The sequence below is a fragment of the Gadus morhua genome, chromosome 20 (assembly GCF_902167405.1).
Source record: "Gadus morhua chromosome 20, gadMor3.0, whole genome shotgun sequence".
NCBI classification, from domain to species: domain Eukaryota; kingdom Metazoa; phylum Chordata; class Actinopteri; order Gadiformes; family Gadidae; genus Gadus; species Gadus morhua.
In genome coordinates, this window is record NC_044067.1 from 10,948,071 (window position 1) to 10,975,573 (window position 27,503).

At 43.5% G+C, this 27,503-nt stretch overlaps 1 protein-coding gene across 1 annotated transcript in view; it reads left to right on the forward strand.

Moving 5' to 3' along the window:
- Positions 1-924: 924 nt before the first annotated feature.
- Positions 925-27,503, forward strand: part of LOC115533583 (contactin-associated protein-like 5) — a 71,596-nt gene continuing 45,017 nt past the window's right edge. Inside the window, exons 1-3 of the mRNA XM_030344145.1 lie at positions 925-1,456; positions 20,767-20,877; positions 25,850-26,043. Coding sequence (XP_030200005.1) covers positions 1,384-1,456; positions 20,767-20,877; positions 25,850-26,043 — 378 coding nt within the window. The 5' untranslated portion in view covers positions 925-1,383. The remainder of the gene's footprint in view (positions 1,457-20,766; positions 20,878-25,849; positions 26,044-27,503) is intronic.

The following is a 27,503-nucleotide window of genomic DNA, read 5'->3' on the forward strand; positions in this document are numbered from 1 at the left end:
GAATTGAGATTGGGATTAAAGCGATATATGCTTTGAATTTGGGCGAGCATGACCTTCATAATGGAAAGTAAATGTTTATTTACTTTCCATTACTGGGTTATCTCCTTCGGCCCCCTTTTTGTTGTAGTAGACCTTGAGGCAATCTCCTGTTTAATGTAGGCAGTAGTACAATCCATCTAGGACAGTGAAAACTGAATCAATACCTTCTCTTCTGAGAGGCATTGACTCGCCAGGTGCAGCGGGAGATCGTGTTGTTAGACATGCATGTGAATGTACGTCAAGAAGTTGCACATACTGATCTGTGTACATCTCGTTGACTATTTGCATTGGGGAAAACAAGGATACATATACACACACACACACACACACATACACACACACACACACACCCACACACACTTACACACATGCAGGTACACACATCTACACACCTTAACATAAGCTCACGTATACTCACACACACATACACACACACACACCTGCACACACAGAGACACACTCTTAGATGCACATAACACACAGACACACACACAAACACACACTATGTACACACACCTGCACACACACAGACACACACACACTCTCAGATGAACAGAAGCACACACACACACACAAACACACAAACACACACACACACACACACACACACACACACACACACACACACACACACACACACACACTTCAAAGAGGCTGGAAACTAGAAAATCACCTTTATGTAGTGACTAACTTTCAAATATGTTAGAATTTAGGGTACCCTGACATGACAAATGGAAAGAAATTGGCAAAAATAAGTTTGATTAGGGGGGCTTAAATATCCGAGAAAGCCCAACGACAAGCTAGAACGTACGGGTGTAGTAAACACGGACCGCGGTGCTGTCCGCTGTCACGGTGCTGAAATATCGACACTAGAGCGCTCGGAGAGTACGCTTATCCAGCGGCGCTGGGAGAAAAAGAACTCCGCAGCTGTTGTGAATGTGGCTTGCGATTTGCAATTTAATTTCGAAATGTGTGAATGAGAAGAAGAGAGAGAGAACTGTAGAGAGCGAGGTGAAGGGTACGATTGGTAGAGAGATTCGGATAAACAGAGAGAGAGAGGGAGGGAGACGTAGAGGGAGAGAGTGAAAGAGAGAGCGACATAGAGTGAAAGCAGGAGGAGAGGGACCGAGAAGGAGAGGCGAAGGAGAGAGCCTACACCGAGTGCATGCTGCCAGTGTTTGCGCTCGATGCTCGTGTCGAGGTGAGTGTGGTCGAGCCAGGTGGAATAACACGGCGGCGCTGGAGGGGAAACTAGTTTTTTTTTCTTTTCCCCAAATCCACAAGAGTATAGACTCTTAAGGATCTATCGCGACCGGGATCTCGTCAGTGGCGAGCAGGGTGGACATGTCCTCTCTTTCTATCGCGATCTGCCTCCTCGTCCTCGGCGTCTACAGGGCTGCGCTATCGGCCAGTCATTGTGAGTAATATAGTTCATTTTTTTCCATTTATCCCCTGAGCTCTATTTGGTTGTAACTCTGTATGATTTCCACGGCCAACTTCGTTGACCTGCATGATTGCATGTGAAAATGTGTTTTTGTTGAATTGATATTCGCAAACTGAAATTATTGTACTAGCCTACATTTAATTCAGCTATATGTGGTTATATGCTGCCAGTGCTCAGGAGATGATCACCAACAGAGAAATGAGACCACAATGCAAACACATATCAGTTCTGTATATTTTTCAGGGTAATACCTCAGCATCCCATTGCCTAATTTCGGAGTAAAATACCAGATCACATTTAGTTGCAAACAGATGATTCGCTCAGGCTCGCCTAAATCAGACAAAACGCGCAGTGCGTAGTGAATGGACGAGAAAGGGCCATGCGAATTCACACGGCATGTCAGTGAAGTTGGCTTATGGATAGGGCTTAGCACACACATGTTTAGTGTTTTGAGTGTAAAAGTACTGTTGGCATTCTAGTGCTCGTGTGTGTGTGTGTGTGTGTGTGTGTGTGTGTGTGTGTGTGTGTGTGTGTGTGTGTGTGTGTGTGTGTGTGTGTGTGTGTGTGTGTGTGTGTGTGCGGCGTATGTGTGTGTGTGTGCGCGCGTGTGTGTGTCTGCGCGTGTGCATGAAGCTGGCACTGGTGGTTGCTATTTATCGACAAAAAACACATCAGTTCTAAGTAATACAATGTCTTTGTAGTTGAAACGTATTGAAAAAAGTCCAAAAAATTATGTAGCAGGGAATTCTGTGATGCATCTGATGTGTTTCACTGCACATTTTATGCCAACTTTTTAGGTAATAGCCTCTCTTCAGCTGTGTGTAATTTCAAAAATGGTGTCAGTTACTGCTCTGGTGTCCAACGTTGTAATTTGGGTGGTGGCATTCAAATATCCCCCATTTGGACAACACAGTAATTGTTTTGCGTCGGCCTGCAGTGGGCTTGGACGGCGGCCGCACCAGGGTAGCACAGTGAGTCACTGTGTGTGTGTGTGTGTGTGTGTGTGTGTGTGTGTGTGTGTGTGTGTGTGTGTGTGTGTGTGTGTGTGTGTGTGTGTGTGTGTGTGTGTGTGTGTGTGTGTGTGCGTGCGTGCAAGCGTGTGTTGGAGAGTGTGTTTGTATGAGTGTGTGTGCCATTCTTACAGTTTAGATCACAGTCGTAGTGTACCATCCCTCCCTCTGAATTCAAACACACTATGGACAGCTCAGCCATCTTTTGCGCTGCTCACAAATGGATAGTCACAGCATGTGTTGGCCTGAAGTGACCAGAGCTTTGTTGCAGATGATGTTGCCATTACTGTTCCTTTATGGTGGTGCTTCGTCACAAACGTTGCCTTTACAAAAGTGAAATGATACTCAAACATTATACAGATGTTACTGGATTTATCCCTGTCTCTCATGAACTGTGTAAGTAGCAAACAGTGACTAATATTTGCGTCTAGTTCAACTATGTCACGGACAGTGGCAACTATAGTAGTTAACCAGAGACACCTAATTTTCATGGCAATGACATTGTTGTCTACAAAAACAAACATTTAGTTAAACACAAGTAAGCATTTCAATGAAAGGGACTGACTAACATTTAACTAATTTATGGTCAGGTATGTGAGGGTAGAAAAAGGACTACACAAGTCTTCTACCTCCATGGTGCTTAGAACACATGTTCTAAGAAAGGAAATATTTGGAATCAGTACCATGGATTCATTATGTTGACTTAATCAACCACAACGGGCTCACGTGTGACTGGACAGCAATGGATGCCACGCCATTGAGGATAAGAAATACAAAGAAATGTACAATTTATCGTTCTTTTTGCCAGGCATATTTTCTTGATTATTTGGCAATACTTCAAAGAAAAACAGATACCCCCTTTGATATCCTTTAGCTCTCTCAATGGTACAGTTTCTCTGACAGCTTTTGTCTCTTTGTTATATTTTTTTTTTCCGGACCTCTTCACGCCTATCAATATTAACGTCCCAGGGTGCATCACTCTGCCCTGACAGATGCCGTGACGTCTTTCTGTAAATGTGGAGGTTATGTGGAGATATGCCGTGAGCCATAAGCGGTCTGAGGATCTCATTCCTCTTTGTTCATTCCTCTCCTCTCTCGATACGGTAGGTAGCATCAGTGGGATGATACATTAAGTGTATCGTGTACCGCAAAAGGCACTTGAATTATCATTCCATGCATAGAATTAAAGCCCTCGCTTCCCCCTCCGGTGTTAATAGAAAAACAAAGAAATGGCTGGGCATTAAAAACAACTTAATAGGCCGTGCAACAAAAAACGATATTCATAACTTGTGAAATCTTCTATCCACCTATGTGTGAGCTTGTAAGACATTCCAGATCCTTTGTTTTGTGACTCACACGCGGTGTCTGGGAGTAGCTTGAAGCACAGGGTTTGTTTGGCAGCCCTGACCGTAAACACGTACGAGACAAAGATACCCATGACACATTGAAAGTACAGGGCTATGGGTACACAGCATAAATCTAACAGTCGCATTACTCCCTGCGGTTGCCATATCGGTGGCCCGCTTTTACTGCGAGACGAGACTGGATCAAAGGATGCAATCAGTCATTCCATTTGGCTGCATGTCAATGTATCCAGTGATCTGAATTGACATTCTCCTCTGAGATGAAATGGCGAGATATTCCTAGAGGACACGGCCAAAGACTGGCTCTCATATTTACCATCGGGAAACTAAAGAAGTGAGTGTGGCATCTGTCATGGCTGCTTTGTGTGTCCCCCCCCCCCCGTGTGTCAGGTGACAGAGATAATGGCAGCCACATCCTCTCCGCAATAAGTGTCCTTGTCCAACCCAAAAAATGAAAGAAGGACCTTCTTTTTGCCCTCTGTGATTTGGGTTGGGCGATTGGCCTTTCCCTCAAAATAAGCTTGTTTTGCTGCTTTAATGCTGGAAAAATGATTGGTGTTATCTACTTGCAGGATAAATGTAAGAATATTATGAATACTGATGAGGATCAATATGAAATGTTGTTATTCCTAATGATCCATGATATAGACGATTATTGAGTGGTTTAATACAAGGGTTCAAACGGTTTGTTTGGCTAATCTACACAATTAAAAGATTCTATGTTATTTTTTCTCCGGCGTGATATTTGAAACCTTCGATTGATCTCTCTAGATATAAACCTTGGGTGTGACTCTAGAATCGCGTCTTTTCATTTCCCCATGGACTACCGGCTCCAACACTTTGAAAGAGACTCAAGTCTGGTGTCGATCTATGCTCACCACTGGCATAAACATTTACTCAGCCACTAGATCCTGGTGAGGTGATAAATCAATGGTGTTGTGAACAGAATGTACAAAGTTTGCCCACTCAATACCTCGGTAGCCTCGTTCGAGGGGAGGGGATTCTGGTAGCTGTGAAGATCTTCACCGGGGGCGCAACCCTAAAAAAAAAAAAAAGGGAAAGGCTAAGTGTTTAAGTAGTTTTAGCGACGGGATTATTTATCGTATCCGCGTACTTTGAATAGGGCACTAGATCATGGGCTAGGACCAGTGTCACGCCCCTGATCTCCATAAACCAAAGTCAGGTGCGTATGCATCTCGGATCTTCGGGTGCTCGGGCTCATGTCGCCCGCAGACTCAGCAGACGGCTCCCAGAGAGAAAGCCCGCCTCATTCTGTATTTCTTCCGAGTACGGGCCCGTGGTACTCCACAGGGGCCCCGGGGCCTCCGGACCACAGCATTAGTGTGATAAAGTCTTTACTTCAACTTCTTTTTTTTGACGAGGTCAAGCGCTGGATGCGTTTCAAATGGAGACTCCCTTCCGTGTATGGAGCAAATTAATTTTAAAGGTTTCGCCGTAGGCGGAAGACAGCAGGGGGGCTTCATTACAAACGCTTACCGAGACGGCTCCACCCGTGACACAGGACTCCCTCGGGCCCGGCCCGCGCTTGTTGCTCCAGATCCTTGTCTGTTCTGGGAGGGAGGGTGGAACATTAACAATGTCAAAGGAGGCTTAAAACTAACACAGTGTGGGGCGTCGATATGTGATCGAAAGAAAACACATGACGGGCGATACACGTTATCATTGAAATGCACACACACACACACACACAGACACACACATACACACACACACACACACACACACACACACACACACACACACACAGACACACACATACACACACACACACACACACACACACACACACACACTAAGACACACACACACACTCACACACACACACTAAGACACACACACACACACACACACACACACACACATGCACAAATGAACGCACACACACAAACGTGCACATCAAAACGTCCCTTCAGGAACACAAAGCGAGCAGTCCATTCCAAATACTATGAAAGGTAAATGCCCGCTTTGAGGGAGAGGATCAGACATGTGGCAGATTGCGAGGGTTCCCTTATGTGCAGCGGAGGCTGGATGGGGGCCACCGACCTTGGGAGGGTGAAAAGAAGACAATGGTCGGGTGACCGCGTCTCTATTTGCCCCCACGCCAATGGGAGTGCTTCCACAGGAGTAATTCAGACCGCAGACTGATGGATTCAACCCAGGAGATAAATGAAGGAAGTTTAAGGGAGAACTTTGGAATTTGGCTCGCGTGAAAGTAACAGTCGTTTGCCTCCGCCTGCCTCTCACGACCCTCCAAGACTGATGAGATCAATTAAGCCAAAGGAGAGGGGAGGGTGCGGGCGAGGAGGACAAAATGTCACCGCGATTTATTTTGAGAGCAGGAGAGAGAGAGAGAGAGAGAGAGAGAGAGAGAGAGAGAGAGAGAGAGAGAGAGAGAGAGAGAGAGAGAGAGAGAGAGAGGCAGTGATTGAGAGTGAGAGGGAGATGGAAGAAGGGGTAGATATGTGGAGAGACAGAGAGACAAGCATTGATTGAGAGTGAGAGAGAGCGAGGGACTGAGAAGCAGTGAGAGATAGAGGGACAGCGAGAGAGAGAGTGAAAGGGAGAAAGAGAGAGAGAGGGGGGAACACTGCAGGTATTTATTAATTAGAATGGCACTCCTTATCAGTCACACATGAAAATAAGCTTTTGAATGCTGGAGAGGACATTGTGATAAAAGGCTTATCGTTGGCTGGATCACTGTGAGGTCTGCATGAACCCCCCCCCACCTCTTCCCCCCACCACCATTCCCCCCCCCCCCCCCCCCCCCCCACACACACACACACACACACACACACACACACACACACACTGCGCCCCGGAGCAAAGAGATAATGTAGATTAGGATACTCCCCAGCAGCACCCTGGGGGCATCAAAATGTTTGCGTTGGCAGGAAAGCTTAGGACAGGGCAGTGATATGTGTTGGCAGTGAGAATATAAACCTTCTGGCCTTTGAGACCAAAATGTGCTTTGTCTAATCCCTGTACAAATACAACTGTTTTGGATAGATCCTCGCCTGGGACCTCGGTGCACACACACTCTCACATTCTTGAACCTTCACAAACACTAACGCATTTGCACAGGCAGCCGCATGGGCACACAATGGCACCCGCACACACACACACGGACAGGATTCTCTTTCAATGGTTTCCTTGTCAAAGGTAGCGTGGTTGGTCATGACAGAAATAGCAGCAGCATGGAGTCTAACAGAACGAAACGTGTGAACGACTCGTCATATACCTGAAGTGTCTTTTTACTGTAATATGTATTATAAGTAAGCGGAAAACAGACCAATGTTTTGACGTATTTCCTGGAGCTAAGCTGAATATTTAAGAGCCACAAATCACGAAGAAAATGTCACTAGATTTTTCGCTGCATTGAAAAATATGCAAGCATACATATTGATCGCAGAAAATGCACACTTATTTTATGAACAATAAGCGTGCATGAACATAAAATTGTTATCTGTTTTTTTGTGTGTAAAAGGTATTTGCACTATAGCAAATGTGTATCCGCCTTATAATAATGCCATTATTATTCTGAACCACTCTCTTCTGCTTTGGAAAAGTTGTGGATCTATATTAAAACCACTTTGTATGTCTTGTTGCTTTTACCGAATAGTTTTGGTTGCTCTAACACAGGATGGATACGATCTTGGTCTTTATCTTTCAGCTTTTTATTCAATTAGAGACCCAAGCCTTGCTGTAGAGTTCGCGTAACCTAAGAACTTGATTACCGTGTAGCAACGAATGTCAGATGATTCCTCGCCTAAGTTATCCAATTCCCATCTTATCACATCCGTGGAGAAACAGGACACGACTTACCGGCATCTTACATCTTTGTTGTTCCGTGTTAACTGAGTTTTTTTTATCTTCTGAGCGCTAAACAGCTATTTCCTCTGTCGATAGGGAACAAAAACGCTGAAAAAGGTCAAACTATGATCATATGATCAATTTATAAAGGCCCACACACATACGATGTGAGCTCAATCACAACAAACAATACTTCCTGCTGTGTGGCAGAACCCCATTTAGAGCTTGCAATTTGCAAGCTTGGTTTTAAATGTCAGCTGCAATAAGTGTCAGCATTTGTATGAGTTTATTGGGTCCTCAGACGCCACTTAGGCAAGTGGCGTTGTAGTAAAAATGGGAGTTGAAGTAGAACCGGCACGTCTCATGTCACCCTTATGATTGTGTCATGAGTTGTTCTTTATTTGGTATTTGTTATTTCTGTATTCAGCTCATGTATTCTTCTCGCAAAACGGTTTTGAATAACAACGCTGGATCAAATATGAAGGCCTGAGGTAAAAAATAGTCCCCATTACTACCAATAGGAACAGCCGAAATTGTGGTATCGTGGTTGAAGGCATCCAGAGTCCCATGATCTGGGACTTCTGCAGACACACATATCACAAGATCTTTGTTCCACTGGAACAGGCTACCAATATTTGTACTGTATTTTTTGTAAACAACGAGGCCAGTTGAAAATTATCCAAACCCCAGTAATGCTCAACTCATTCTCATTCAGGTTTGTCGACATGAGCACAACCTCTTATACTCTGCGATATTAGCCAAGCATTTAGCGCATGAAGTGTAGCCAGACACGGGTGTTACAGCCAATACTAGATATTAGAGCTTAAACATATATCTGGGTAGACAGAGCAGTCGGCCGAAGACCTTCAGAATCCTCGCAATCTAAATTCACTTTGATCAGCGGCGTAATGAATATTAATGCTATATGAATTTCTAACGAGAAAACACATATGGATTTTAGGCTGGTGTATTCGCAGAGAATCACAAACATGGAGGTACGACACTAAACTTCAGGGGTTGTTGCTCTCACAACACGCAGGCGTCCAACAACACATTCGCTTTCTGCCCCTTACAACATTACAGGGCTGTTATATGGCAGTTTGTGGCCCTTTTAGGGGACATTAACACAATTTTTGGCCAGGTAATGACAGAACATGCGGTGAACCATCTTGGCGAGCCAGGGTCATTGAACTGACTGGGCGATGATTTTGACCTGCCACTTTGACCAGTACTTACTGTGCATCCATGATCCAGATGCATTTTTTTCACTGGTGATATAGATCGTATATTACCAGTGAAAAGAAAGTAGAACTCATGGAACGCATAATCAAACATGTACCATGTTTCAAAACTTACCAGCTGCCTGCATCATCTACAATCTACAATCGATGTAATAAAATATATATACATAATATATTCATAATCTTAAACCTATACTTCCCTGAACATCTGTGACAGCAAATGCTGTAGAAAGGGAGATTACTTCATTATTCAGAATTCTCATATGAATCATCGCATTGAGCTATAGACTGGTTCGATTGATAATGAAGAATAGGTGAAAATAATTAGGAGCCATACATGTAGGGTGACTATGCTCTGGCACTGGAGTGTCAATCATCATACTGAATGGACCTTTATCTTGCTTGGAAATCTTTTTTGTGGCCGATTTTTCACTAAAATCAGCTTTTCTCACTGTTTTCAATGATATTTTTTTAGAAAATGTGAAATTGGCTCCATGCAAGGGGAACCTTCTATCTATTGCTCTGTCTGTCCGTCTGTCCGTCTGTCTGTCTTTATGTCTATCTGTGTCTCTCTCTCTCTCTCTCTCTCTCTCTCTCTCTCTCTCTCTCTCTCTCTCTCTCTCTCTCTCTCTCTCTCTCTCTCTCTGTCCATCTGTGTCTCTTTCTCTCTGTGTCTGCCTGTCTGTCTGTCTGTCTGTCTGTCTGTCTGTCTGTCCGTCCGTCCGTCCGTCCGTCCGTCCGTCCGTCCGTCCGTCCGTCCGTCTGTCTGTCGTTCTGTCTGTCTGTCTCACTGTCGTTCTGTCTGTCCGTCTACTATCCATTCACCCCTCTCTCTATTTCTTTATCTCTCTATCCAACGTCTTTTTAGCTCATTGTTAACAAGTGGAGGGCGAGTGCAGTTTTTAGTAGGTCTTATATGGCCATCGTGCTCCAGCTGATTAGGCCTGTATAAAACACCATGTCCATCTGCATGTTCCTTTCATGCATTTTGTCTTACGTTACATGAAATAGGGGACGCCGAGGGCCCGGCCCAAATCCTCCGGCAGTTTAACGTTTGGGAGATTTAAGAGTTTATTCCTGCGATTTATGGAGCCATTGCTGACTGGGTTTCCATTATAGATTCAGCTCACATGGCCGCCTGCAGCCGGCGTGCCCTTCACTATTTCCGGATTTGCTTCATTAACGGAGACTGTAGCAAAGGTGTCCTGGGAAGAGAGTAGTATCTGAACTTCCTGCGAATGCTGAAAAGTTTGGGTTCAATTCCAAACCGACGCTGTGCGTGTTTCTTATTTTTTTGGGTGACATTTGCAGGGTTATTTTTAGTTTTCTGTGAAGACTCCCAAGGGCATTAAGTGTGCCAAACCCCTAAAGGGTATTTTTATAGTCTTGTACAAAAAGCGTATGAATGGCAGATGATTTGGCGAATATAACGTTATTTCTCCTGCAGCCTTCAAGTGAACTTCTTTCCTTGGGACAGGGTTTGTTTCAGAAAGTTTTGCCTGTGACATGAGGCTGCATGTTACCACCTCGGATATGGTTGTTTTGTCACTTGTTGCAGCAACACTTCAGTTGTCTGTCATTCATTATTTGAAGACTGCTCTGACACGTTCTTCTCTAACCCTAACCCTAACGCACATTTTTTGCGAATATTCAAAGTGTATTTCATCAATGATGTGCGGCACTCGTATTACTGATTCGTATTGCTGCATCTATCAGTAAAACTATAAATGGAAGGCTATAAACGTCCATATGGCACCTGTGGATCCAGGTTACATAAGGCAGGATACAGTGGAGGTGTACACTGAGGCAGTGGCAGGAGCTTTAAGTGCTGTTGACTGTCAGAGATGATAATTACGGCAGGCTAGCACTGGCCTGTTATGGCTGAGTCATTGCTGCTGTTTCGGCCGCTTCCACACAGAGGCTCATCTCAGGACACACACACACACACACACACACACACACACACACACACACACACACACACACACACACACACACACACACACACAGACGCACACGTACTCACGCACACAGACACACACACTCACACACACTCACGCACACACATGCCCACACAAATACGCAAGCACACACACACATGCACAAATACACACACACGCGCACTCACTCATTCATGCATGCATGCAATTCAGTGCGCATATTCATGAGCTCATCTTTTGTAATGTAAGCTGAAATCCTAATCTGCTGAATCAATTAAAATAACACAATGTGACAAATGCATTGTGGGGAGGAACAAAACAAAAACAACGACCGCATCAAAGACAGGACAAAGAAGGAGGAAAAGCAGATGAACTGGAGCCTTGTGCAGTAGAAACCAAAGCATGTATAAAACTAACAGGAGAGCATCGGGATCAGAACTCCAACGCACGTACGGACGGACGCCCTCCTGCTGAGGTCTAATGTTCATTGGCAGACATTTCACTTCCACTTAGTATGACGTTTTGCAAGCCTATGTTTCATTGTGTGTGTGTGTGTGTGTCTGTGTGTGTGTGTGTGTGTGTGTGTGTGTGTGTGTGTGTGTGTGTGTGTGTGTGTGCGTGTGTGCATGTGTGTATGTGTGTGCAGTGTTCGGTTGCTCAACAATTTAACCTCACTGGGACTCTTGTGGGTCTTAGGAGAATCGTGTGTTACCTATAGGCTAACCTGGGTGTGTGTGTGTGTGTGTGTGTGTGTGTGTGTGTGTGTGTGTGTGTGTGTGTGTGTGTGTGTGTGTGTGTGTGTGTGTGTGTGTGTGTGTGTGTGTGTGTGTGTGTGCGCATTTACGTGTGCATGAACTATGAACTCATTGGCAGGCGGGTGATCCAACTGCAGTCCATATGAAAATCTGAAGTTACCAGATGAAGACATACATACTTTGCTTTATATACCCAGCGGAACTATAAAACCAACTCTTGAAGAACTGGAAGGTGGAAGGCATCACGAACAAAACGTTTCTCCTGCGCCCGAGAGAAATGCGCAGCGGTGCTGATGAAGAGAGCGCCGGCATAATTGTAATCAAGCCGGTGCCAGTTTTCATTATGAAGTGGGGGGAGAGACGCTTCGGAGCGGAGCACTCCCTCATGCAGTAGGTGGCGTGTCTTGAGGAGGCTAACGGGGGGAACGTTATGGAGGGAGGAGTGAGGGTGAAGTCCGCCCTGAAACCAGTGCTCTTGTTGTGGGCCGGTTGGGCCGGGATCAGGGGGGAGATGAGGGCGAGGGCGACAGGCTGAGATCACTGGCCTCTTAATCTCCTCCTGCGTGCTGGAAGTGCTCTAATCTCAGCACTGCTGGATTGGGTGTGTTGTGTTTATTTTTTTTTTCCCATTTGTTGCTATGTGTTTCGGCCTATGGTGCGTATGTTGTTGCATCTTTACTGGCTTTTGAAAAGACTTAAACTAAACCGATGCAAGTGAAGTGGCTTCAGATGAGACCAACTGCTTGTGATGCAAAGTAGAGCGACCATCTCAGCGCAAACTGTCATTTGGAGCAGAAACGTTTTTCAAAGCAATGTTTATAAAGGCAATGGTACTGAGAGGCAACACTGTGACACTGAGAGTGTGTGAATTCTAGGCGTGCAAGGTTGCATGTGTGTGAGTGTATACCATATGTAGTATATATATATAGATATATATGTATAGAGAAATGATTGTTGTTGCAGATAATATCCAGGACTTTCTGTAGGGCATGTTTCCTATAGATAGTATTAATGGTATTTTGTATTTTGCATTGACCACTAGCAAGTAGCCTTCCATTAACTTTATTCTAGAGTGGGGTCAGTGTCAGTCTGGGCTCTTTAGTAAAGCATAACTGACACAAAATCCATGCTCTATCATTAGAGCCCGGAGCCACGCCTGTTTGTAAAATTAAAAAAAGAATACAAATCTCAAGTGATCTTTTTCCTTAATAATCATGTGTTTGTATAAGTTGATCAACCCTACAACACTGTTGGGGTTCTATGGATTGTCCAAATGACTGCTGAAGTGTTCTGTTGGACTACATTGATGCTGCTTCATTAACTTTTGCTGTATATGGAATTGCAGACCTTTTATCAATGTCTGATATTAGTACTAAAAACATTGAATAGCAGCGTGTCATGTGGTTTTCTACCGCTTCTACCGCGTCTCAAGGTGGTAACTAAAAAGTTCTCGATATAGTCTGGGAACATGCAGTATCGCTAAATTATCAAGTAGGATTAAGCCAAGGATTTTATTATACAAAACAGTAAATGAGGTTTACAGAATGTTTTCTAATAAATCTAAGCAGATAAATAACGAGCCGGATTATCTAAGGGCGTGTTTATTGTCTCTCTCTCTGTGTCTATTTTTAATTACACATCACAGCTTTTGAAAGTGAGGTAAATGTTTCAAAAGAAAGAACTTCAAAGAAATTAATTATGTGCAAATGCACATGAATAAATAAATATCAATGTTTGAGCAGACCCAAAAGAGCCTAATATATCAGTATGAGGAGAATTTAAAGACTTTTTTTCTGATTCCAAAAAGCGTTGTAGCCCAAACACCAGAGCTCATTGCATCCAATATGTTTAATAGCTATGCGTCAGCTATTATGCACACGCTAGGTTGCAGGAATCGTCCTATCAGAAAGCGCATCAGGAAAATGTTCTGTGTTATTAGCAAGCGGTACAATGCAAGGCTAGTGCATTTTCTGAATGGGTGCCTGCTTTATGGAGAGACATTACATGACCTTGGGGCCTTGGAGAACACAGAGTGGCTATTTAAGTCGCCATAGCTGCTGGTTATTGTGTTGTCGCTGATTTATATGATGCATTCAGAATCGGTCCAGGTATGATATACTGTTGGTTGGTGTACTAGGACAGACTCCTATGCAGTCTCATGCTAATGCTGCTGCTGACACATACTCACAAATTGTAGGTGATATATATTTTGACTCTTGTGGCTCTACAACATGTGACACATATATTTAAACATGGTATGAACAATAAATAAAGCTTGGATGGTTCAGCTCTCAGGCCTTCTAGGCCCAACTGGCCTCTGGTGAGATCTTGTGTTTTATTTTGGCCTTATGCAAAGACTTTTCCAGTTTTGATTTTGCTTTATCAAGACTTTTGGGTGTTGGATATTTAATTTCATTTTCATTTCATGGACCAGTGGATCCTAACCTTATTTCAGTACATAGTCTTTAAAAACGTTAAGTCATAAGACAGAAATTATGCCTAATAATCATGAACCACCTTCTCTTTGGTGTGTGAATGATTAACGCCAGATAGAATCCTATGGGAGCAATGTCGCCGCACACTAGAGATTAAAGGAAATTGTGCAAAGTAACTGCAGTCTACGCCTCAGTTAAATCACTTTTTTTATGCCTTAAAATCATCGTTTTACAATTCCAATTCAACATAATTCTCCTACATGTCATATCTCAGTATACTAATTTTTCCCTATCATTTACCCCTGGGCATGAATCACTTATGTACTTTATACTATATTCTCTATAAACTATTATTCAACTATACTATACTTTGTTGTTTGGATTTCCCACACAAATAACACACACACCCATAGACACGCACACACACAAATACACAACCGCACACAAACAAACAACCTTGTATTAAATGGAAAACAAGCATGCACAAGCACATCTCACATTTAACCATAGCAATGTGTTTGTGTGTTTGTGTGTTTTTGTGTGCGTTTGTGTGTGTGTGTGTTTGCTTTAAAGGGCTTGCCTACTGCCCTGACACCATGTTACTGGAGGTTTAAAGGGAAGAGATCTAACACCCTGTAGGTGTCGGAACAGATTTCCCCCCCATCCCTTAGGTATTTAAGTCACGGCTGTAAGATTAACACTGTGCTATCGTATAATTCCACCAGCACAACTCATGCTTCACAGCTTAAGTCTCCAACTAACGCCTTTTGAACCTGTCGCTAGACTTTTAAATTCTCGACTTGAATGAAATATAAACCCTGATTTTGGGGAGGGCCCTGGTGTTGCGGCTCAGCGTCTCTGTAGTGTATGCACTCTGATGTTTGGAAAGGGCCACGCATGGGATTAGATAAACGGGTGGGAGGCCCCCGCTGATGTCCTGCAGTTTGCAGCGGGCGTCCACTCATCTCCTGCCCTTTCCCTCCCCTTCCCCCAGCAGGGGGTCCAACCCCGGCTGTCACTCCCATACAGTGTGTGCAAATCGATTCAAAAAAACCTCCAGCCATATTCTCTTTCATTTTCCCCTTTCCTTTTTTCCATCCGACACCGAGCGCAACGAGCGGATTCCTAAATGTTAATTGGCCGAATAATTTACCTTGGGGACTGTTAACTTAAACGAGCTAAAGGCACAAGACCATCCGGGACTCACAGCCCCTTCTTTTTGCTGTTGCATTTATTTCATTTTTATTGTTTTTGGCTGAACCCAGGAGTGAGTGTGGAGAGGTCTGGGCCAGCGGCCGACAACAATGCGGGGGGATTGGCTTCAGGGACTCTGTCTGGGAGCAATTCCAGTCAGAAGCTGTTGCCCGTCAAAGTAATGCATGCACCGCTGAGGACGCTCAAGTGGATGCAGGGAGGAGACCCCCACTCGGTTCTTACCTGCCAGTTCCCCCCGGGAGAGAGACATTGAGACACAGAGAGAAAGAGTTATAGGGTCAGTGACAGTGCGCACACCACCAGATGCTCGCATTGAGGCAGGGGGATGGCCTGAACTCAGGAGAGAAAAGCTGTCCCAAACACATCCTGGGGAGCTCGGGGAGATGAGACGCAGACACTGCTAATGAGGCAGGGAGACGGTGGTGTTGCCGACTGACAAGATGGAGAAAGGGCAAGAGAGGAGCTAAAGAGCAAGGAATTGCACCGGGTGCCAGCCGTGGCGGGTGTCAAGTCTCCGGCTGTTTAGGCCAATCAGATTTAATCAAGGCAACTATCAAGAGGCCTTCCTGCCAGAGGAATCTGCCAGCCTTCACAACAACGCTTTCAAGAATCGTTAGATATAGAGAAGCACAATCTCACACACATCTTTTACTACAATAAAGAGGTGTGGAAGGAATGCATATTAGTACCATCCAGGATCAAATTTCACTACTGATGTTAATTGTCCATGGCTGCTGTTGACCTGTGAAAGTGCAATGTACCGGTTAATTAAGGAATTTGCCCCAAGATACAGACGCTAGTGTCGACTAGATGCCGTGTACTATAGACAACGCAGCCCATTCTCACAAGGTTCCCCCTCTTCTTCATGTTTACAACTGAAATGTTGAAATGCATCGTTGACAGATTCCTTCTTCTCTGGATATCTTTAGCACGGTTTTGAATCCCTCATCAACACCTTTGAGATCACTTATGAGACATGCTATAATAGTGTTTAACAGGCTTGGCAAACGGTCTCCTAATTCTTTGCTTCCAGTAAGTGTAAATATGATTAGACCTACTGGTTTCCTGCCATCACAGTATTGCGTTGGCTTTGTCTCTGCCCGAAAAACATTTATCATTGCTTGTCCAGTTGCCCACTACGTGTAAATTGGTTAGCCCACCGCCAGTGCTAAAATTGCACTGCTTGTAATTTCAAGGAACCTGGGGTTTCTATTTGCAGTGTATTGAACAAAAGCATATATTGAAACAAAAACCTTCTGCATAAAAGATGTGGGGGTTGCTGAATGTACTAAAGGTGGGTTCTGCGAGTGAAGTGCTGCATGTTGCTTTGGTAACCACACTGAATGGGTCTACTTCTATTTTATAATCGCATTTTGATTGTGTTCTGTCAATGGTGGGTACTTCCAATTATTTTAATACTTGACAGGTTTGTGTGTTTTTCAATGACCTCTTGCCACCATATTTGGTCATTTCAGATGTTCTCTTCTATGGCGGCCCCTTACTGTGGAAGTTACGAAGTCCATTCATGAACTTTCCGGGCAGGTGACGCGGCTAAACTGTAATGTAATCATTGAGGCAAGTCCTCTGATTGAAGTGCAAAACAAATCTTCTTTTTTTGATTGTGTCTTTTTCTACCGAGCAGGGAGGGAGGGGGGGGGGGGGGACGACGACGACGACGACGACGACACAAGAACAATCATCTCAACAACTCAAGTCCATAATTCAGCTCCCATCATGGATAGAAAGAAAAGTAACGATCATGCAATCTTCACAGTGGAGACGTGGACCTGTACCGACCCGTAATTGCCCCCCATGTACACACTCGGTGTGCTCTGTATCTAATTGCATCTATGACCGTGGGGAATTGAAAGCTACCTCTTGAAACTACTTTTAAGCCGGCAGCGAGACACTCAGGGATGCCATCGGGGGGATAAACTATCCCCACTGCAAATTACCTTTTGAAAATGAATTGAGTGCAGATGTTTCCGAAACCCCCTTGCTGGGTCTAATGCAGATGTGAAGCCATCACATGCCGGTTAATGCATATGTCTTGCAGAGATGGAGCGTTGTTTAAAATGACGATAGTAGTTGTTTAGTCAAGGGTAAGGAAAATTGTATAGTGTAGATAAGGTACTGTTTCAACATTTGTCTTCCCTTGTCTATGTGTGTGTGGTGTGTAGCGTAGTAGCCCTGGAGAATGGAGTCGAGCACACAGTTTTCACAAGTCAATCAATTTTGTTTGTGGTGGGTGTACGTCGCATATTGCTGAAATGGAGGTGTGATGGAGTGAGTGATGACATGGGGTTGGGCTCTGTGTTTGCTGGCAAAGAGGAACTGGTAAAAACAACACATGCATTCTCTGGTTGAGTGTGTTGCATTGAAGCGTCAGCTGTGACCATCTGCTTGAGGCTCATGCGGAAGAGGCTAACATGTAGTTCCTCTAACGGCCTCTAGGTGGTTGGCGAAGGTGGTGGCCACCGTTCTAATACATCAGGAAGAAAAAATCCTTTCAGGCTTGTATTACAAAGCCAATCATTTACTTCTGTATATGGAGTCTATATAAAGACCATCTTCATATTATGAATGATGCGTGATCCTGGTGGGCAATTATATTTCAATAAAAAGTTATTAATGATTAAATATGTTTTTCCCATAGAATATTGGCGGCCGATCACGTCACACCCTCGTATCCCAAAATACTGATCCCTTTAGCTGCTGGTGGCCAAAAACATAATTCAGTAACTTCATTGAAGGTAAATCTATAGCCCAAAACGGTTGTGCGAAAACCAAACATAAGATGCTACGTCAAAAATGTTTTTTGCCTAATTTACAGCCTAACCCTAACCCTAACCCTATTCTGCTATTCATTGGGAGTGGGGGTGTATAGTTTCCTTCTGGAAATTGAGTTGCTGAGATTAGCCGACTATGAGTTGTTTACTAGGATCACCACGTAGAGGTTCTCTGCTTGATCCTCTAGTGTGTATAGGGAGTGGGGGTGATAGGCTTATGCATTAAGCTGTTCTGTCTTAGAACATTGAACATGTCATTAGATGACGCAGACTCCATTTCAGACACACAATCCTAGATGACGTTATTGGATTCACTTTGGTGAGGCAAAGGTTATTCTATGAGTGCGTACTTCACAATGTCCAGTGAGTCAGGCTCATATTTAAATACAATAGCACAGGATTCAACCCAAAACAATACTGGCTCGGCCAAAGTGTTTTTCACCCTCCACATTAGCTACCTGGGATTGCCCATCGCTTTATGTTTTCCAAACATTTAGAGAGCAGATCTGAACAAGAGCAGATCTATGCTCTGGTCAAGAGGTTGTTTTGGATGTGGCATATATTACTAAAAGTGGATGTTCTAGCAACTCCTGTTGTGTGGGAGTGATTTTAATTTAAAACGGTATGTTTCTGTACATTGTCAGCATTTTTACTAACTCAAATGGACTCTCTTGAAGAAAATGTTGGACTAGGCAGAATTTAGGAACCCTAGCTATACATTTTGAAAGCGTATGGATGTGTCATACATAACATATGTTTGTTAATTTATATTGAACTGTTCGATTGAAAAGTATACACACATCTCTGTTGTACTCATAGCTTAATCATTTCCATCTTCATCAACATATGCATATAGTGTTGAATATTGGCAGAACGCTCTCGGAGTCCTCGGAATTCAAGTTTTGACTCGTATTCCGATAAATTGCAGCCTAAGTGATTTAATATACAAATTGTTCATGAACTGAGCATCATCTAAGCCTTCACTGATAGATATGTGTGTGTATGTGTGTGGGTGTGTTATCTATAGAACACATGCACAAGGGAGGAGAGAGACGCAGAGAAAACCAAAGATGGACTTTCACATAAAAAAGAATACCAATGCATACGCCGCATATGGACGGCTACTATACTGGACTGCGGGGGGAAATTCTGTGATGAAATGGAATGCAGTGTGCAGCGATGTGTGGGAGCTTTCACTGTTGGGTTATGAACCTCCAGGGGCTGTGATAATCCGCCGCACCCCGGCCCCACGAAGACAATGAGCTGAGGCGTTCATGGCCAGTACATCTTGATAGGCTTGAAGGGACTGCCCGGGAAAGCGGCAAATGAGCGCCCTTGTCTTTCTTGTATTGTAGCAACAAGCCGTGCGTTGTACGAAAGACACACTAAAGACACGTTGTCATCCGTTTGTGTCGCACGACGTAATCAGATCGCGTGGTGCAGACGTGTCTGGCAGCAGGGGGCTCTTGTACTTGTTAATGATCGACTCTTGTTTGGATCCTGTGTGTGTTCGGCACACACAGTTCGGTCCTGATTCGGATGGGACTGACTGACACATCGCATTGGCGGCTCCGGTCGTTCATAGCCAAAGTCAAATACACAATAATGCATCAGCAAAATGGTGCAGAGGAGTTTTATCTTATGAAATCCAGATTAGACCATACAGTACTGTAAAACACCTGACCGCAACGTCTTATGATACCATACTACTGTACCATTGCATTTTGAATATAATTAACACACAATAAAGAAAGGTGAAGAAAAACATTAAATATGTATAATGTTTTCAAATCAGTATTTGTCTGAAGAGGAGTATGGACAGAAACATTTCTCTTGGTTTTGGCCTCTGGCTCTGTGTACAATAGCTACGGCTCAAAGGGAGGGACAGTCCACCAGGAATTCAAGTGAAACCTTGCAGTAGAAGTTGTGAAGCCATTGAACATGGCAACCTCAAATGGAATGCCCTATGGGCTTTTTCTGACATCACTCTGAATATATTAATGCGTTGAATTTAGAAAAGGGGACTAGAGACAAACATAACAAACCTAAAATAACGGGAAAGCGGGAAAGAAGAAAAACAACTTCTGGTCTTTTATCAGAAAGGGGAGGTGATGTTTGTTGATTTCCTATCAACTCTAAAATGACTCTTTTCCAGCATTGGCAGATTAAAGTGACTTCTATCTGCTTGGCAGAGCCATGTCCCTTCTTGCTATTCTCATTCTGTTTGCTGATGGTCATTTGAAGAGCTCTTGTTTTTGCATAAACAATTTCAAAACCCTATAAGGACAGACCCTCCAGATAACATCCAGCTGGGCCGCGGCAATCAAATGAGAGAGACTATGGCAGAGCCTGCTGATAATTTCCAATTTAAAATCCATCGTTGATCTTCAATGTGAACCGTGGTTGATGCCTGTTTCCAATGGGTAACCCTTTTCCTGTGATTATATAGATGTCCACAGAAGCCCAACATTAGACATGGATCATGTTGAGATTTGTGCCATTCCGATGTGATCCATTTCCCATTATCTGGTTGTTGTTGTTGTTGTTACGCATTTCATTTTCTGAGGCATCACTATACACAGTTGAGTTGAACAGGGGAGCGCAAAGTGGTACATCTGCAGGAGCGAGGTGCGTTGAGTTGAGAACAAGTCCAAATAGCTCTGATCTAACCCGTCTGTTTCCTTGTTGCATTTAATCCCCCAGATAACTGCGATGGCCCACTGGTGTCCACGTTACCTGACGCCTCCTTCCACAGCTCTTCCCAGTCCTCTGTGGGTAATGCGCCCCAGTTTGCAAAGCTGAACAGGCGAGAGGGTGAGTAACAAAGGGTGGGTGGTGGTTGGTGTGTGATGTGTCTCTTGTTTCCACACTCTTTTCATCCGGTATAAAGGGGTAAATTAATTCCATTTGTGAGGTCACACAAATTGTTTTTCCGTTGTATTGAAAAGGAAATGTATTGTTTCACAAAGTAAGTTTTATCGAAAACAATGCAAAGTCTGCTTTCAGGCTTTGTTGCTGCATAACATTTGCACTTGGTAGATAGTTGAAAGACAAAGCCAGTGTGATTGTACTTTTTGTTTGGTGCTTTTCCAACGAATCGGCACAAAGTACAATTATGGATGAGCGACTATTGTGTGCGCCTGTCTATTACGCACACAGAACTCAATCTGTTTAAAAAAATAACGCAATTGGTATTTGCCAATAACAATTACTTTTATACAGCTATCCACATATTTCCCTTCCTGAATCTATAAGTAAGTGATAAGTAATTCATTTATAATCTTTAAATATATTCAATAAACCCATTCATTGATTCAAGTCATCATCAAATAGTTTTGTGCTTTGACTAATCCGCGGATTGAATTTCATTGAAGTTGGCTGGTGTAAAATGTTATTTATAGGAGAAAAAAATATCAAATATGTTAATAAAAAAGCGTGAGAGCCATTTGGATTGGAGAAAAGGAACAAAGCATGCCACCCAGCCAAGTCCATTACCAAAGCTAATGTGTACCTTAATCTAAACAGCAAAAGTCACATTGTGTTTGTGCGCTAATTTTGACAGCTCCGGCAGTAATTCAAGGACAGAGGCGAGGTCAATGCCTGCTCTGGCTCTCAGCAAGTCATCAGTAGCAACAACACACAGCCCCTGACAGCCCCTCAGAAGGAGAAAATGTATACTCTGGGTTACAGTGTGTGACATGCTGTCACGATAGGAGTTATAGAACAAGCACATTGTAGATACAGCAGACAAAGCCCGTATTTTAAGGCACGCGATGGTGTGCACACCGTGTATACAGCAACCAGACAACCGTCTGGCTGTTAAACTGATAAACTGGAACTGTGTCCCACATAGATCATGGCTTCTCGTGAATTTCCAAGGAATGGCAAAACTCTTTGTCCTTCAAAAGCTCCACCACGGCCACCACCACCACCTTGAGCATGTGTAGTTGCTCTCCCGAATGACTCATAAATACTAAATAAGCCAAATGGATTTCAGAATATTAACAGCTATCTCTATGAAGGCCGAATGGCATTCTTGTCCGTCGAGTGTCATTCTAAAATGGAAGATGGATCCCCAAACTCAGTAAACACCTGTGTGACTTCTTGGAAGTAAAACATTATTAGATTCCTCTCAGCTGGCCTGCTTTTCTGCACCAATGCCAGAATAAGAGCAACAGATCCCGGACAAAAATACCTAGAGATCTTTGAAGTCACGAGACTCCGGGAGAAAATGCCCCAGTAATACAAAGATTAGCCCTTAAAGGCGGCTGATCCCAGAGATGCAATAATTCATCTTCTGTGAAAACAGTGGCTGAAAAAAAAATCTAGGTTAGGGAAAAATGGCCATCCCCCTTGGAACACGGCCAACCCTGTATGCAGCCAAAGAAGAGAAAAGACTCTGGGCATGGTTTATGATGCAAGAAAACCCCTGCATGTTTAACAGGAACATCATATGCTAGTCAGGTCCACCCCTCCTGTTTCATGGACACGTTTTCCTCCGCCCGGACCTCAACCTTCACCACAGCGACAGGAAGGCTTGTGGAGAAAGGGGTGGGGTTATTGAGTGGTCGGTTAGTAAACGCTGCATCCTCCGTGACCGAGACTCCGGCTTGATATTCCGCACTCATCTGCTCCCATGCTGGTGTCCCCCCCCCCCCCCCCCCGCCACCCAACCGCCACATCCCCAGCTCCCCATAGCCGCTGAGTAATGAACCTCCCTGGCTGAGTTGACCTGTTTCTTCAACCTGATAGCGGAGGAGACCCCCAGGGACAACACATCTTCATGAAACTCACGATGCCTCCCGTTATCCAACACACACTTTAATCACGACCCTGAATTTCCACCACATCATAACGGACCTGGCAGGCACCAGAGGACAAGCCAAGACTGCGTGTCAGTGTCAGAGACTTAATAAAAAACACACAAAATAAAAAAAACTCTGCCGGACATAAATGTGGGAAAGAATTATTATTTTAACTACCGCCTTAAACCCGTGATTTGCAGTGGTCACCAACTGCCCCATTCTCCAAATTAAACCCATCATCTTTGACCACATCGTTGTGTTGTTAATTGATCTGGTGTAACTCTTACACCGTCGTATTTTTCGGCTATCACCCATTTTATATGTTCAAATAAGTTTTCCTTTTTAAATTATATTCACACCATCTTCGGATGATGTTTAAACGTTTTATTTTGGGAACAACATGTGATATGTAGCTTTCATGTCTCCATAAATTATGCACTGTGTGATATTCTCATCATCTTGAGAAAACAGGATAGCTGACTATAATCACACACCTAAATGACAAAATGCGTAATAGGAATTAATAGCAAGCTGTGTGTTTCGCGATTCAATTAAAATAAGTCTCAGTAATCTACAAAGCCATACCTCCTAAGTCTTGTAAAACAATAGGATCAGGTCAGAATGAGCAAATAACATTTGTACACATTGTTGGCACAACAAACATAATTGGCTTGTTAGCTAGAAAAGATATAAGCAAATATCTTCGCATATATAACTCACATACATGGTTTAAATGTTCATTTACTTTATCTGTTAACACGATATCTACATGTAATCACGCCCTGAAAGGGGATGAAACATTTATATTAGTTTCCTTATGAAATGCCAGTGCATAATTTTTTCCGAAACATGACGGAAATCATAATTAATCAATTTTCTCCCATCTTCCACTATCTAGTTACCGTGGTCATATCAATAACCTACATCCCTCCCGAGGGAGGCCTGGGACGCATTTCCCGTAATTTGCCATGTAATTGATTTGGGAAAAATTACTAATTGATGCCATCAAATAAATAACTTGTTTAACCAGCAAAAAAAGTGTAACTAGCCTTAAAACCTTTAGCTCACGTCAATTGTTCCTTGCTGTTGCGATCAAGACACTTTAAAAACACTTTTGTGTGTGTGTGATATGACCCCTGGTATGTTATTAAATCCTCCTATGACGTGAATAAATAGCTACTATTGATCCATCTGAGTGGCTAGTTGAAAGTCCATTATCAAGTGTGATTTGCACCATGAGCAAACATTCAATCAATGCATTCAAAACAATAACAACCTTGTATTTTTTCTACTGTCAGACATGCTATCTATCCGTACGCAAGCATGCGTTGGTCATCTCAAAAGATTACACAATAGCTTAAATTCCCTACAAGGGTTTTAATCCACATTCCTAGATGGCACAAAAACACAGTTTCATTCAATATCGACAGGAGGAAAAACCTCAGGAGTCACTAGAAATCCAAATGTAAAGAAAAGAACACAGTTTGCTTTGGCACGGAAATAATGAATAAATGCGTGGGCATTCTGCGTCAATGTGTTTGACTGTATGTGTTCATTGCATTCCAATCTGTCGGACTGACTTTTCCATAGTGCGAACGGAGGATATTTAAAACGGCATCAAGAATAAAATAACAAGAACACCATTTTGAACGCAGAAACGTTTAGAACTCTTGTTTCACTTAGACAGGATTGCAGTTGAAATATGTTTATAACCATTCCTCAATCTCAAATAGAAAGGTCAATTTCCCAATTTCTATTTAGCTCTGTTTCTCTGAAGATAAAGTTTGAAAGCAGTGCAATAAATCAATGGATCATGGCCGAGGTGTCCAATGGGTTTACCACGGCTGGGGCTGTGATTGGAGAAGGAATAGACGCTATAGAGTAACCTACAAAATTACTTTTCACTGTCAGTGTCTCTTCCACAGAGGGCTACAAATGCGGGCCTCCGCAAAGAGGTTTTCTGAACTAGTCCAAAGTAACTGTTGATTTTGCCAGTTTAGACACAAGGGCTTGCCAATATTTGTCTTTAATTTATCGATTTAATAATCCACAATAGACAGCATAAATTCAAGTCTAATAAAATTTCCCATTGACACTCGGGGAGGAGAAACAAATATTGGGACTCTCTATTCCTCATTTTTATGTTGTGTGTTTGTGTTTTGTTTGTCAGTGGCGATGCATAAACGGTTCTTTCATCTCTGGCAGATCAACACGCTACACTGAGAACATCACAACACCACATGCAGCATTGCACTGATCCATATTCATCTGCTCTGCTAGCCATTCATCTCTCTCTCTCTCTCTCTCTCTCTCTCTCTCTCTCTCTCTCTCTCTCTCTCTCTCTCTCTCTCTCTCTCTCTCTCTCTCTCTCTCTCACACACACAGACACACATGCACAGTCACAAACACACACTCACACACACACACACACACACACACACACACACATGTATACACACATGCACAAACACACACACACACAAACACACACACACACACACACACATGTATACACACATGCACAAACACACACACACACACACATTTACAAATCTACATAGACAAGCACACACACACACACACACACACACACACACACACACACACACACACACACACACACACACACCCACACATCCCACCCACACATGCTGACACACTGGCACTTACAATATTTCAGGTAGGCACACACACACACACACACACACACACACACACACACACACACACACACACACACACACACACACACACACACACACACACACACACACACACATACGATCAAGCCGACCCATATATGCAGGTAAAATGGCGTGGCCGTCTACCATCTGTTCAAGGTCAAGCTCCCAGCCATATGTATATGTTCATGACGGCTTGACGCGGGCGAACTCAGCCCATCTCCGTGAACCCTACCCTCCCATAATGAAGATGCCGTCGTCGTTGTTTCCTCTGTTTCCTTTGTGTCTGGGTTCCGATAGGGGGGGGAGGCTGGTCTCCGATGCCGACAGAGAAGGAACCCTGGTTGCAGCTGGACCTCAGGGACAGGATGGAGGTGACGGCGGTGGCCACACAGGGGCGCTACGACAGCTCGGACTGGGTCAGCAGCTACATGCTCCTCTACAGCGACACAGGCCGGGCCTGGAAACAGTACCGGCAGGAGGACGGCGTCGGGGTGAGTCCCGCCTCAGTGCGGAGGAGCTTCGATCGCTCAGTGCTGCTAGGCGCTACTACTGCTGCTGCAGTCTTTTTGGGTCAATAAAGATGGGTTTCTCTCGAGGTGCAGTGCAGACGAAGAGCAAGCATAGCGAGAGGTGTGTACAGTCTTTGGAGAACATGGGAAAATCACGTCCCAAGAGATGTAATGTTCTCCAAACAAGTGCATTGCTTTCTTCAATCTAGGTGAAACAAACAGAAAGAAAGGATGGACATAAATAAATAAATATGTGCTTTGCTATTGATGGGAGATTGACTTGAAGAGAAGGAAAGTCTATTGGGTGGCGTCAAGAATCAATATTAGATATTCACATTGATCATTGTATGATTTTATCTTTATATTTCTGCCATGGTAAAATACAAAATTACAGCTATCCATGCACACCTATATGACTAGGGTGGAAAAAGAACGCTACATTGTGACGTATTGCATTATAGCCAACATCAGAATCATAACCGAAAGCCATTCAGACTTTATATGCTATGCTCCGGTTATTAAACCGGTATCAATTGAAGAAAATGTTCTTCCTTCCTTTATTTTTTTACCTTGTTTGATTGAAAGTGAACAAATCCTAGTGCCTCAAACCTATCTTTGATAACACTTCACATCGAGACTGCCGACATCCACTGCACCCTCTCTTCCACAATAGCGGCATGTCACTGTACTGCGTCCACCATTCTTATCTTGCCACTGGCTTGTCACTCAGTGGCAGTTAAACTTTGAATACTCTCAGTACAAAGTGCTGCACTCTATTACTGTCTTTCTACTTCGCTCAGATGCCTTGAGCATCCGTCACGTTCAAGGACGTTGTGTTGCCATGCTGCCCGGATAACCTGCTTCTCTCGATTTGTATTTTGCGTTTGCATATTGGTTTTAAGCTTTCTTTAGAGAGCAGTGTTTTTAAAATGTGATTCAAGCCATTTTCTGGGAATAGATATGCATACAGTTATATTTACATATACACAAATACCTATATACAAACATACAAATCTATACACACACTACATACATACACACATACATGTAAAATGGTGCATTTCTAAATATGAAATATGATCCATGTTAAGTAAAAGTCAAACATAGAAAGCTATTACACAGCTGACATATGGCCATGGTGGAATTGCATAAGATACTGGACAAATCTTGGTCTTGGTACCAAGAAAGACCAAGTATCTTTATTAAAGTCATTTAAAACTCCACTGGAGATTTCCCCTGTCCTTCATCAGAAGCGGGGAATGCTATTCTGATTCAATCTATTGTGCCATGCTGGTTTCAGAGGGTGCGTCCCAGCGTTATTCTCATTGAAAGCAGTAAGTGAGTCTTTTGAAGTCGGCATGAGATACTTTTTGTTCATTTTTTTCTTCATCTTCGAAGTCGAAAGCAAGGGAAATTGAGAGAGAGGAGAGAAGGGTACGAGT